The sequence below is a fragment of the Chelonia mydas genome, chromosome 11 (genome assembly GCF_015237465.2).
Source record: "Chelonia mydas isolate rCheMyd1 chromosome 11, rCheMyd1.pri.v2, whole genome shotgun sequence".
Lineage (NCBI taxonomy): Eukaryota > Metazoa > Chordata > Testudines > Cheloniidae > Chelonia > Chelonia mydas.
Genome location: NC_051251.2, coordinates 67,722,925 through 67,736,867, shown reverse-complemented (window position 1 = coordinate 67,736,867; position 13,943 = coordinate 67,722,925). Strand labels below are relative to the sequence as shown.

General features: G+C 46.0%; 1 protein-coding gene across 1 annotated transcript in view; it reads left to right on the top strand.

The window, feature by feature from the left end:
• MREG (melanoregulin) overlaps positions 1–12,105 on the top strand; it is a 41,472-nt gene extending 29,367 nt beyond the window's left edge. Inside the window, exons 3-5 of the mRNA XM_037912830.2 lie at positions 6,688–6,778; positions 10,204–10,367; positions 10,752–12,105. Coding sequence (XP_037768758.1) covers positions 6,688–6,778; positions 10,204–10,367; positions 10,752–10,886 — 390 coding nt within the window. The 3' untranslated portion in view covers positions 10,887–12,105. The remainder of the gene's footprint in view (positions 1–6,687; positions 6,779–10,203; positions 10,368–10,751) is intronic.
• Positions 12,106–13,943: the final 1,838 nt, after the last annotated feature.

Genomic DNA, 13,943 nt, shown 5'->3' with positions numbered 1-13,943 from the left:
CCGGCCGCTTCCCGGAGCAGTGGGGGGCCAGGGCCGGGGCAGGCATGCAGAGAGCCTGCCCTGGCCCCAGTGCGCGCCACTGCCACCCCGGAGCTGCTCTAGGTAAGCAGTACTGGGCCGGACCCTGAACCTCTCCTGCACCCCAACTCCCTGCCCTGAGCCCCCTGCCACCCCCCACCCCTCCTGCACCCCAACTCCCTGCCCTGAGCCCCCTGCCACCCCCCACCCCTCCTGCACCCCAACTCCCTGACCTGAGCCCCCTCCCAAACCCTGCACTCTGCCCCTGCACCCCAACCCCCTGTCCCAAGCAATTCCTCTACCAGATGTGGCCCTCAGGCCAAAAATTTTGCCCACCCCTATATTAGACACTTCATTATATAGAGAAATTCTAACTTAAGGTACTGTAGATACTACCTACGTATGATGTCAGTGGGAGATGTATATGAGTGACAACTGAGTGTGTGTTTTATGGCTTGGCTTCTTTATAACTTTCAGACCAATGAGGCCGGCAATAGGAGGGATTAATGCCTCTGTTCTTATCTAGGATTCTTCTTCCTAGATGTGGGTCACTTTGTGCGGTCTCTTCTTCCCCGAGACCTGGTCACGGTTCCAGCTTGGTTTGTTCCCTATTCAGAGTCCTTGAATCCGTTCTAAGTTAATTTCCTTTGATACCTCCCGCAGGCTACTGAGGATCTTGCTAGATGGTTGTTGCTAGTCCTCTCACATACTATAGCTGTCCAGTTCCAGGAGTGGTGAGCCTGGAGTTTTGCTCTGATGTCACCAACTTCAAACTCACAGGGCCAGACATGTGACTGAGGAACACTTCGTGCAGCTGGGTGGGCCAGTGTGTAGAAAGTGGCCTACAGCCACTTTTGCACTCCCTGATCTTGGAGCCACTCTTTACCAGGCCAGTCCCTAGGGAGAAGTGAGACCAGCCTGCAGACCGCTGGGGCTGCCAGAATCATGGGGATGGTTCTCTTGGTCCAGGTGTCCCCGTCCCAGTTCTAAACCCAGGTGTGATGATAACTGCAGGGCTGTTTCTATTCTTGGCTCTTTTTCTGGCTCACGTGCCTATGGTTCAGTGCTGTGCTGGAGTTCAGCTTTAGTCACACATTGGCATCGTGCCAAGATAGCAACAAGGAGAAAGGGCAGCGAGAGCTGGTGACTGCCAAGTAATGAGCAGAGAGAATGCACCTACTTGGTACTGTGCTGGAAACTGGGGCTGATATGTTCAAAATCAGTTAAGGGATTTAGCTCCGAATTCCATGGACTTCAGTGGGAGAGGTGTGGCTAAATCCCCCTCCTTGGCTAAACTGACAGTAATGCATAAGAGTTGTAGGCAGAGATTAAGGTAAGATCTGGATTCCTGGTCCTGTAAACCTAGCTTATCACAGATGCAAGGAGTCAGCAGCCCACACCCACCTGCCTCTGTGACGTGGCAGGGTGAGAGAGTTGGTTAGTGAGTCAGGAGAAAATGAGTGAGACATCCTTGTCTTCATCCTTTCTTGCCTGAGCCTCAATTTGATGGACCACTCCCCACCCTGCTCTAAATATGACTGGTACCCAAATGTCTTGAGTCATCAGTGGAAGAACATGGTGTCCTTCCACTCAGCGCACCCAGGGCCCTTCCCCATTCCAGTACCGAGGCGCACACAGTAATTACACAAGATGCTCTAAGTATGAATGTGCTAGACGTGCAATACGGAAACATCACATCCCGTTTGTCTCCTAGAAACACGCAGGTGTTATCACGAGTCATTTGAGGTAGAGCTGGTATTGAGGGCTATAATGTCAGGCAAACTTCACTTCCATTGTCAGACCCTGTTTACAGTTGCCTTTAGCTTTACCAAAACTGTAATAGTTCAGGCTGAAATTTCCTTTGTCGGGTGTCTGCCTCAGGTTAATCTTTTTCTCCAGAGGGGTTGTGGGGGAGGGAGTTGTTCAGCCGACTCCAATTTCTTACAGTAACTTCACTGAAAAGCTCAAGCATGCCCAAGCTTTGCAGCAGGGACTTGGTATTTGCCAGGAAGGTTGCCCTAGTGCCAGGGATGTGGCTTTGCTTGTGAAAATCTGGGCAGGTTCTAATCTTCTGACAATTTCGGTTCCCACAAGCTCGGAAGAGAAAACAGTGGTGACATCTCTGAAGAGTCTGTCTTCACCAAGCACCCTCCATCACCTCCCAGCACAGTTGCTATGTGTCAGCTAGACTATGCATATGCCATCCCCGCTATTGTCCCTGCGCGTGCTGCATTCAAGAGCTGCTGGGGCTGAGCAAGACCTGAGCACCACTGTGGCCTCTGGACCCAAACTGAGAGCATGAAGATTCTCTGTGTTCGGTGCTGCGGGTGCTGAGGCAGTGAGGAGGAGCCGTCAGTCTGAGTAGAATTCAGAGGTGTGAGAGCCATGGGTTGGAGAACCAAAAGTCTCAGGGGGTTGGGGGCAGAGAAAGCAATTTGAGGATGAGTTGGGGCAGAAGGATCTGTAACCCCCAGAGCGCACACACCCTTCCAGAACTGGGCCTAGAACCCAGGATTCCTGAGTCTCAACATTTCCGTGCAGGCTAGTAAACAGCTGTGAGACCCAGTGGCAAAGAGTGTCTCATCCCCTTGTATGGGCTGCTCCACACAGGAAAATAACAGCCTACTACTGCTATCAGTTACTCTTTTAGCTCAGTGCTGTGGATCTAAACATCTCAACCTTGCTGATGACTCCGGGGGGTAGTGGGGGGTGTCAATATGGTTCCATGGAATGGAATTTCTGCTTTTCTGTTTCTCTTAAAAACTCATTCTTTCTGTGTTTTTGCTGCAGGACTCTTGGGGGGTGGAGTGGGCTGGAGAACTAGGGAGGCTCTGTCCTCACGAGCAATAAAATCTAGTAATTGAGAGGGCATGGGATTTTTGGATATTTTTGTTTTAATTCCAAACTTTTAAAAAACACTTGAAAGGAATGTGTGTATGTGAAAGATTAAAACATGTCTGACCTATCAATTCAGAGCAGAGACCGAGTCCACTCCAATTGTCCAATCCTTCTGCTAACTATGATATTTCTGGGTAAAAAGCAAACAGAACCCCATGCTCCATCTGCACTCACACTTGATCAAAATACCTAATTGGTTTTAATTCACAACTCTCCCCCCCCCCCTTATTTCAGTGCAAGTTCGTGGGGTGAACACTTGCTTTGGATTAAGAATGTCCCTAATTCCCTTTAAAAATCCCAACATACCAAATCAAAATAGGACAGAATGTGAAGTTTTTGGTTTTGTTTTTTTAACCTGGTTTGAATTAAAACCAATTTTGTTATTTTGGAGCAAATTTAAGCAAAAGCAGCCTTTAGGAAAAACCAGAACAAATATTTAAAGTGGTTTTTAATGCCTGCTTAAATTTAAAAAAAAAAAAAAAAAAGGGGGGGGGGGAAATGGGACATGATCCCAATATCTGCTGGTCACCTTTAAAAGCTAAATTAGCATTTACCTATTAGTAATTACCTATTAAAAATGAGAAGTTTCTCTTGCAGACTTTCTGTGTAATTGTAGGAAAATTATCAACATAATGCATTTTACTGGCAGATCACTCTCCCTTCTTTAATTGATCCTGACATGCTTATAATTTTAGTTAATGGCTCTTAAATGTCTGGAAATTAGATCATATAAAAATTATTCTAATTAAAATGGCATGTTAATGAACAAGATGTATACAAATGTGCAGGGAAAGGTACATTGTATACAGCTGCTCTGTAACTCTTTATTAGAATGGTGAAATGGGATTTGAAAGTCAGACATACAATGCAGCTTTCTGATTGGCTGTTGGTGACATCTGTCTCCTCTGTAATGGTTAAACATATGGATCTGATCTCACATATGTAATTTAACTGGTTTTGATTGTAATGAAATGTCCAGGTGTTTGCAACCCCCCTCCCCCAGCCCCAGTCCTATAGATGGCTTTGTGCCTTTCTAAGTGAGGTGTCTGTTTTGTTTTTAGAGGAGGAAAGTGTGTGTATGGGGTGGTTATGGGGATTGGAGAGAAGCTGAAGCACCATTGCTTAAGCTTTCCAAAAGTCTTCACCCTGTGAGCAGAGGTCAGACTTGGAAATATACAGCCCAAAAGATGGAACGTTATGAGTAACTGGGATGAAGTGATTGATCACATAAGTTTACTAGCACATTTATTTGAGCATAAGCTTTCATGAGCTACAGCTCACTGCATCCGATGAAGTGGGCTGTAGCTCACGAAAGCTTATGCTCAGATAAATTTATTAGTCTCTAAGGTGCCACAAGTCCTCCTTTTCTTTTTGCTGATACAGACTAATACGGCTGCTACTCTGAAACCAGTCATAAGTTTACTAGTGATTTTTGATAGAGAATGAATACAACTAGGAAAGTGATCTGAATTCAATTCTATTTTCTGTATCAAAGGTCTGGATTACCAATCACTTAACCTGTGCAAATCCACAGACTACAAAGGTGTTTGCATAATTGGAAGACAGTGTGGCCACAGGACTTACTGAACTTTATTGTGCTGATTTGATAAGGTGAAAAGAATCCAGTTGGATTTTTAGACCCTAGGTTGAATTCACATAGGGCTGGCGGTTACTTGTAAACTGAGTGCATTAAATAGGGAAATAATTAAGAGATGAAAAAGATTGACACCTGTCCACCCTGTGATGCCATTTTTACACAGGTTCTACTCTGCAAAATGGACTGACGTTCAGGTATCCATTTAACATGCTTATATTAGTAATCACGGGTAGCAAAGGACAGAGTGTATTTTGGATGACCAGTTACTATGTTAAATGGATACTTTAATGTATAAGGGCTCCAACTCAACCTCAAATATACAACTGCATACTTGTATCAGAGGTCAGAACCGGGCCACCTGCACTGTGGGAGTGCCGTGATTACTAGGGGAATCTTACTTTGGTTGCATTTCCTGACTGGTGTGTGCACAGTTTTGATGTTCTATAAATAAGTTGTTGGCATTTAATCTCTTTAATGTCAATTGAAATACTAATGCACAAATAGCTATACTAATGTCACTTTTACGGTTCCAGGGTCAAAAGTTTACTCAGGTGTGGGATACCAGATTAAAAGATTAGTATAAAACGACACTAAAAACATAGATATTTTGTATTCCGCAGCACAACAAATTGCATAGTAACTCTAAATTGAATGGAAATCGCATCTGCAAACCCAGTTGTTCAGTCATTTTTAACTGACTTTTAATGTTCAACACTAGCTTGAAGACTAGTCCTCAGTACCGATAAGTCCTGGCTTGTAAAAATCAGCCATTTCTGACTTAAGCGTGGACAAAACAAATATCTTGCTTTTTTGGCTATTTAAATAATCATGGCCCAGGTTTTCTAAAGCGCTCAATTTCCATTGTTCTCTAAGCACTTCTGAAAATCTTCATTTAGGTGCCTAAATAGGAGCTGAGCTCTTCTGCAAATCTGGCCCTGGCCTAATTTGAAATGTGTCACTGGGTTATGCTCAAGCATTAAAAATAAAACCACAAATTCTGTGCGTTGTGATCAGACATGGAAAATTGCAAGCAGAAGGTGCCATTTCTTTAGAAGTTAGAAGCCTGGGAAAATAAGTTGCAATGGAAGGTCTGGTATAACTAGGTAAAAGATCATCACAGGAACAGCTTTTTGTGTCTCCAAATTCCAGGAAAAACTCTTTGATGGGAGATATCTCTAGGGTTTCAGCTGCGCTTCAGACCAACTGAGTGGGAGTGGGAATGAACCAGTCCCCTCCAGCACACGTTGTTCTGCATCCTAGGACAGCATTGCAGAACCCAGGAGAGGGCTGGGCTCTGTTTCTAGATTGTTCCCCTCTTTGTTTCCCCTGCCCAAAATGAGGAGTCCATTTTCAGCTATTGGACCCATAAATCATGGGTAAAGTCTTCAAAAATTATAGACTAAATTCTGCAATACAGTACAACTTGAAGACCACAGAGTTTCTTAGGGATTATACCAGCGTAACTGAGGACAGAATACATTCACGAGGAAATTTAAGTTTAACTAATGTTGAGTAGAGCTTGTCCATGTTTTGAAGAGATCAACCTAACTTCCATTGAAATAAATGGGAGTTAGGTCAGTGACTTCAGTGGGCAAAGAACTGGGTCCAACTCAGACCGGCTGAAATGTTCTAGTCCATTTGTTTTTGATGGGAAAAAATGGCCTTTTCTGGGGGTGAAGGAATGGAAGTGTCCTGGTTTTTCAACAGAAATAGAAGCGTTTTGTAGTTTTTAGCTTTCTGTTCTTGATTTTAAAACAACAACAACCTTGTTTCAGCATTTTTTCAGTGACAATACTTCGCACTTTTCAGCCAGCTGTAGGTCCACTGCTATAGAAAGATGAGCACGTATTTTAAAATGCAGTTACACTAAGCCTTGTGATTGGAACTTAGTTAATTATGTTGATGCTTGAGCCAAACTCATGCCCATTCTCCCACAGATGTACTGACTCCAGTGGCAAGAAGGTTAAAATAGGAAAAAATGATTTTAGTTGGTAAAGTAAGCAGCTATGGCCATAAATCCACACTGGGAACAGACCTGTGGAGTGAGACGTTACTCTGTCATAGACCTATGAATGTGGCTGGGTTGCTGGGAGTAGAAATCACTGCAAAAGAGCCAGGTGGGACGAGCCATACAGAGTGAAGAAGGCTGAATCTGTTCTCCCCTTGCCTTGCAGGAATGGCAAAAACTGAACTACGACATCTATACCTTGCGGCAAATCCGAAGGGAAGTGAGAAGCAGATGGAAACGTATTTTGGAAGAATTAGGTAAACTCGAGGTCATGGCTATTTTATTTGCAGCAGCACAGCTGTTCAGCAAAGGCTGTTACTGATGCCTTCATATCTTGGGGTAATCTTCCAAACCCCCCCCATTCTTTTGTTTTGCATAGATGCAAAATGACAGAGCCACCAAGGCTTCACTGAAGAGGGGTGCAGTTGGAAAGAGGTAGTGCAGAGGGACACTGGGTCCTTTCCCTCCCACCTGCCGCACCGTGCAAAGGAGTGCCATCCTATGGCTCTCTGCAGCAGCTCATGGGTGGGCGAGCTTGGAGGAGGGGTCTGGCCACTGGCTCTTGTGACAAAGTTCCTCCTGTGCCTTCGTGGGTTCTGCACTCTCTGGCAGATTTGCTCACCTCAGAGGTTCACGGCAGTCCTCCGTTTGGCTCCTTTTGTTAGTGGCACAAAGCTGCCGTTCGCTCAGCTAACCTCATCACTGGCCAGCATGGGGAAAAGGAGGAGAACAATCCCCACAGTCTCTGCTGGCACACCTAATGGGTTGGGAGACAGGCCAGAGACCTTCCACTCTGGTGGCACCCACAGTCCAGGTCAACTCCTCTTATATCAAATAGAGAGTTGGGGGTGGGGGAAATAGGGGGAACCCAGGCCTGCCCTCTACTCCAGGTTCCAGCCCAGGGTCCTGTGGATTGCAGCTGTCTATAGTGTCTCCTGTAACAGCTGCGTGACAGCTACAACTCCCTGGGCTACTTCCCCATGGCCTCCTCCCAACACCTTCTTTATCCTCACCACTGGACCTTCCTCCTAATCTCTGATAACGCTTGTAGTTCTCAGTCCTCCAGCAGTACGCCTACTCACTCTCAGCTTCTTGCACGCCTTTTGCTCCCAGCTCCTCGCACGCACCTCACTAACTAAAGTGAGGTCCTTTTTAAAACCAGGTGCCCTGATTAGCCTGCCTGTCCTAATTGATTCTGGTAGCTTCTTAATTGGCTCCAGGTGTCCTAATTAGCCTGCCTTAATTGGTTCCAGCAACTTCCTGATTGTTCTGGAACAATCCATTATCTTACTGAGGGGAAAGGGATCTGCTTAATCTGGGGCTAATATATCTACCTTCGATCACCCACCTGTAGCCATCTGGCCTGACCCTGTCACACTCTGTAAACTCTGGGTGGGTCCACTAGTCAAAAAATTGCCTAGGGTGGTTACACAGAGTGGCAGTAGGTGCTCCACCAGATAGGAAAGGGGGTGTCCCCTCTACCCTGCCACAACATGCATGGTGTTTATCTATTTGACGCCTGCATCATGATGTGGTATACAGTATACCCCCATTTATCCAAACCCCTATTATCCAAACCGCCGTGTTAATCCAGATCCATTCACTGTCCCCCATGCATCTCAGGGCCAGGACTGTGAGGAGGAGTCGTCGTCCCCATCTGTGGGGGAGCCCACCCTGTTGAATGGCTCCTGTGGCAGAACCAGGAGTCCTCTGTAGCCTCTCTGGTGCAAGAGTGAGCGAGCAGTGCCGTGACAGGTGAGCTGCAGAGGGCTCCTGGTGACACCCAGTACCTGCAGGTGCAGGGGAGGGCCAAGGATCTGCAGTCCTAGCAGAGTCCTACCCAGGGGTTTCTGCTCCTTGTGCCTGCAGGAGTTGGATGTCACCCACCCTGTGGCAGTGCAGGGAGCCTCTGCAGTCCTGCTGTCATGGGAGTGGGGCAGAGACCCTGGCCAGGACTGCAGAGGAGAAGGATGAACCCCCAGTTGTGGGGGAGGCCACCCTGCTGCTGAATGGCTGGCTGGGTCCAGCTCCCTTGATTAACCAAATTCCTGATTATCCAGATAAAATCCCTGTCCCCAGGCTATTTGGACGATCGGGTCAGGGATTACCTTGTCTCTTTAAGAGCAAGGCAGCTCAAAATGAAAGAGCACTGATTTCTTTAAAACTACATTTTTCCCAAATCTCTTTTTCTGATGAAAGTGATGTGAAATTATCCATTTTCCTCCTCTGGTTAATACCAGCAGATCTGAAGAACTGTAAAGAAATTTTAAATAGGGTTTAAATGAATAAAACTGCTTGGCAATGCCCTTTTCTTTCCACTGCTTTGCCCAGTTGTCCTGGAAAGAGTTAAATCCACCTTGTGATCCAAACACATCTGGCTGGTCCTCTGGAGGAAACTGCAGTGATATGTGGGGCCAGGGTCCCCATGGCCTTGTGTAGTTCTTGACATCTGGGCAAGATAGATGCAAAATTCTGGCAGATCAGGAAGGCAGTGATTTGGACTACGCACGTGGAAGTCTATCTCGGGCACAGGGGAACTGCATCCCTTGGGTGTCCGTTCCTGGGCTTTTTGCCTTTGCAAGGACATGACCACTAAGAGCAAAGGAATTTATTTTCCCAGACGTGATGATGGAGGGAATCTTTTATGCACTGAAACTGTAAATCATTGTTAACCTTCATCAACCAGACTTGGTTAGCTCCTACATACCGCTTATCACAGAACCATAATGCCCTGGGTCCTTGGATATAAAGTACTATACATTGAAAACTATACTAGCACTAATACCCCTGTGATGTACAAAAAATCCTCAATCTTACAGACTGCGGTGGGGGAACATGAGACACAAAGCACATGATTTGATGGGCCTACACAAAGTCAATAGCAAAACTAGATATAAACCCCCCAGATCTCCTGACTCCCAGTCCCACGCTTTAACCACAAGCCCAGACAGGCTTTGCAGCGTCATAAAGGCCCTACTGATGATCTCACACTTCCTGGGGCCAGGGTTATGGGCAGATCATGAAGATTACATTCCAAGTCGCTTCCTTCCCACAGATGCTACTCTAATTAAAAAAACAAAACAAAACCAGGCTGACTGTTTCAGTACCAAACAACCACCTGCATGTTTACTCTTGCAGTGTTGCTTTTCCCCTTCGGTTGGTTGGGGGGGTTTTTTGGCCCGAGAGGTGCTGAATATGTTCAGTTCTATCAGCAGCTCTGGGACCTGCTGGATCATGAAAAGAGCAGGGCACCCAGCCTAGACTGAATGTACTCACTGTCTATGCACACAGGGAGCAGGCGAAGACTGAATCAGCACAAGTAAAGATGCCCCTTAATCGGGAAAGCACAATGCATGTGTTGCAGTTTTAAATGTTATCTCACTGATGGCCTCCCGTTCACCCTACAGCAAGGGTACACAGTGGAGCCTGCTGAGAGGAAATGCTAGTTCATTTTATCCAAGCATGTTTTATTTTTTCCTGTCATGCGGTATAAAATAGGAACACTAAAAGGCAAACACACAAGGCAGAGGGGGAATAGCGAAGCTTCAAATATATACCGAGCTGTCTACTAGCCAGGAGCTGGATTGGGTTGGTTGGTTCTTTGCAGTAATGTTACTGCCCACTTACATCCTGCCATGTTTTGTGCCTTTCATTTAAACTGGACTGATTGTCTCTGTCCTAGGGTTTCAGAAGGAAGCGGACTCCCTGTTATCGGTGACTAAACTTAGCATCATCAGCGATTCTCAGAACATGAGCAAAGCCCGGGAGATCCTGTTAAAGATCTCTGAGGAGACAAACATTTTCCCAAACAGCTGGGAGCTCTCTGAGCGATACCTCTTTGTGGTGGTAGGTAGCTAAACATTCCTTTCTTATCTAACCCCCTCTGTCTCTGCTAATGAGGTCACAAAAGTGGCACGAGTAGTGAAATGCACAGGATCAAAGCCCCGTGTACCTCAGTCTCCCAGATATGACTGTTCAGTCCAAGATTGCACTGGTGGCCTGCTTGGGCACAAATAGAAACATGTCTGCACTATAGACCCATGAGCCTGATTCAGCTGAGAGTTACTCTAGTTTTATGCCATTATTTCTCTTGGAGACATGACACTGGCATGACACCGTGAAGGATGAGGCCTTATGTCTTTTCAAGCCTGTCTGAGAGGGCATTTTTGAATGGAAACTGTTGCAAAGTCAGGGATACCAGCAGTTCTGACAACTCCATTATTTTGACAGGATCGTCTTATTGCACTGGATGCTGCTGATGAATTCTTTAAGATGGCCAGCATCGCCTACCCAAAGAGACCCAGGGCAGCGAAAGTGGAAGACAATCCGAAAGAAATGCAGCACGTCCTTGCTCCATTGCCCTGAAGAGACTGCTTGGGCAGGAGGTGTGCTGGATTTCCTTTCCCTCACGGGAGTTGGCTTACTCACTGAGGTTAGCCAAAGTGATGTGATTTCTTTCCTTCAGAGGACATGAGTGGATCCACAAGAGCAGAGTGCCCAAGTAAAATGACTTTATTGTGAGCATGGAGCGCAAGGGTGGCACAATCAAAAAGATCCAGGGGGGCTAAGAGTGGGCCTTGGTGCAGGGATGCCTCTCAGTGGAAAGGAGCAAGTGCTGCTATGAACCAGAGTTCTGCGGGTGGAAGAATATGAGACACCAGTGTCTGAGCAAGGACGTGGGCGTGTGTTTGGGGAGGAGGAAACCCACTGTACAAAGTGTTGCAAAGGCTGGGATGCCTCTAGTTAGAGCAGCATATAAAGTTCTGTATTTCCGGTGGCTTCCAGTGGCATCTCATAACTGGATGTTCCCTACATTGTCCTTTGTAGTCAGAAGAACCTCTGAGAGACTATTTATTTTAACTGCCTTTGACTAGAAACGTATACAACCTCTCTCCATGATGGTCTCATCCCTCGACCAAAATGGACTGTATTGTGCATTATGTAAATGATACTTTATCTTCCCCAGTTCCCTCAGCAGCCAAGGTAAGACACATGGGGGCTGATCACACTAGGCACTGGGAAGATTCAATAGGCAGTGAGCGGGTGAGTAAGTCTGAGTGGATTTAGTTACATGTGTCAAGGACTGCCCTTGTCCAGTGATGCAGTCAGATTCTGATGCGGGTATGATTTCCCATTTCGTCAGCAGTGCTACAGAAAGAGAATATCCCTACCCTTCTTATTTATTCAGCCCTATAGCTACTCTTGCAAGTGGTGGCAGAAAATCAAATCCTATTCCTCCGGCTGGCATCTTCCCTCCCGAGATTGAAAATTGGTTGTCCAGGATTGAGCTCTGTAACTCAAGCATGAAGCCAGTGAAGGATCCTGATTCCAAGCTTAGCTCCCAGTGAGATTCTGTTCTAAAGACTTGTTTTGCAAAGCACGTGTGACGCTGGGGTACAGAAACTTTTTCATTGGATCTCTGTAAACAAATCGGCCAAGACCTTCCAAAGTGACTAGTGATGTTGGGATGCCTCCATTCTTTGATACTCAACTTGACCCTTTAAGGCGTCTCTGGTTGGGCCCCCAAAATCACTAGCTGCTTTTGGAAAACCTTGGTCGTCATAACTGCATTATTTTAAATGGGGAAAAAATGGTGAGGGTGTATTGTGCAAAGAAGTATGCTGTTACAAAGCTTGTGACATGAGATTTTTAATAACGACCCTTTATGTCATCTTGCTGTTTTATCTGGTAATAAGCAATAATTTTAAAACACTGGATGTTAAGAATAAGTAAGAGTTCTTGTTCATCAGTGGTTAATAGAACTGCTGCAGAGTGGCCAGCTGAGAGAGTTGGTTTCATTGGAGGCTTCTTAGGAAACAAAATCGCCAGTTAGAACTTTTATTTGTTTATACCTACAGTGTTAAAATATCTATGAATTGTAAATGTTTGTCAGTCTTCCTGGAAATGTTTTGTCAGTTCTGTACATTGATAAAACCTTACTTTAATAAACACAAAGTTCTGTGGCAATCAGGCAAAGTTTTCATTTGAGGGGGTGTTTGCCTCTACAGGGACCTGTTCAGTGAGTCTTTTTCAAGGCAAAAAAAAAAGCAATTTCCCTACTGTGTGAGTGGCTGGGGGAATGCAGAGCATCTACTTCATGCACCTGTGCATGACACTCAGGGTGTGTCTACACTCGAAATGCTACAGCTGTGCCACTGGAATGCAGACACTTGCTACGGAGACGGAAGGAGTTCTTCTGCCCCTGCAGTAGGTCTGCCTCTCTGAAAGGCAGTACCTAGGTCAACCAAAGAGTTCTTCGCTCTGCAGCCTACACCAGGGCTTAGGTCAGCTTAATTACTCGGCACAGGGAGTGACCGTTTTCACAGCCCTGAGCGATGCAGTTAAGCCAACCTAACTTTGTGTCCCTCGTGCAATTCAGCGGGAGTTCTGCCCTCCGTAGGGAGTACAGCTGAGATTTTCAAAGGACCCTGTGAGGATTAGGCACCCCAGCCACGCTGGATTTCAATGGGATTTGGACACCTCACTCAAACTCCTCTGAGAATTCTGCCCTATTGAGGAGGGGGCAGTTTAAAGGCACAAACAGCAGCTAGGGGCTAGATTCACAAAAGGCTTTAGGCATCTAACTGCCACTCTAGGAGTCTATATCTCAGAATCAGGCCTCTCTGGGCTCAAAAAGCCTCTGCTCAGCTGCTGTTGAACCCTATAGGTGCCTAAACTCGCTCAGCACCTGTATTTTTTTGCAGTAAAATTTCCCTAGGTGACAATGTTTCTGCTTCTGGGCATGTGCACTGCAGCCCCACTTGAGGTGTCCCGACACCTAAGCCCCAGAGCGAAGCACGAATGAGGGAAGATTGGCATTCCTCCACTTAACTCGCTTGTAGGGCCCAATCCAGTAAGCGTGCTCAGAGCTCACCTACTGCATTGGGTCCCTGTAGATTCATAGACTGGCAGGACCAGAAGGGATCTCAAAAAGTCTTTGAATTCAGCTACCTGGTGCTGAAGCAGGACCAAGTAAACCTAGAGATCCCTGACAGGTGTTTGGCCAACCTGTTCTTAAAAACCTCCCATGATGGGGATTCTGAAGCCTATTGCAGAATTTAACCACACTTATAGCTAGTTAGTTAGTTTTTTTCTTAATATCTAACCTAATTTTCTTTTGCTGCAGATTAAGCCCATTACTACTTGTCATATCTTCAGTGCACACAAGGAACAGTTGATCACTGTCCACATTATAACAGCCCTTTAATGTATGTAAAGATTATCAGCCCCCCTCGCCCCCTTCCCCCGCCCCGCCTTCTCTTCTCAAGGCTAAATGTGCCCAGTTTTTTTAACCTTTCCTCAGAGGTCAGTTTTTCTAAACCTTTGATTATTTTTTGTTGCTCTCCTTTGGCCTCTCTCCAATTTATCCACATCTTTCCTAAAGTGTGGTACCCAGAATTGGAGGATCGAGTACTCCAGCTG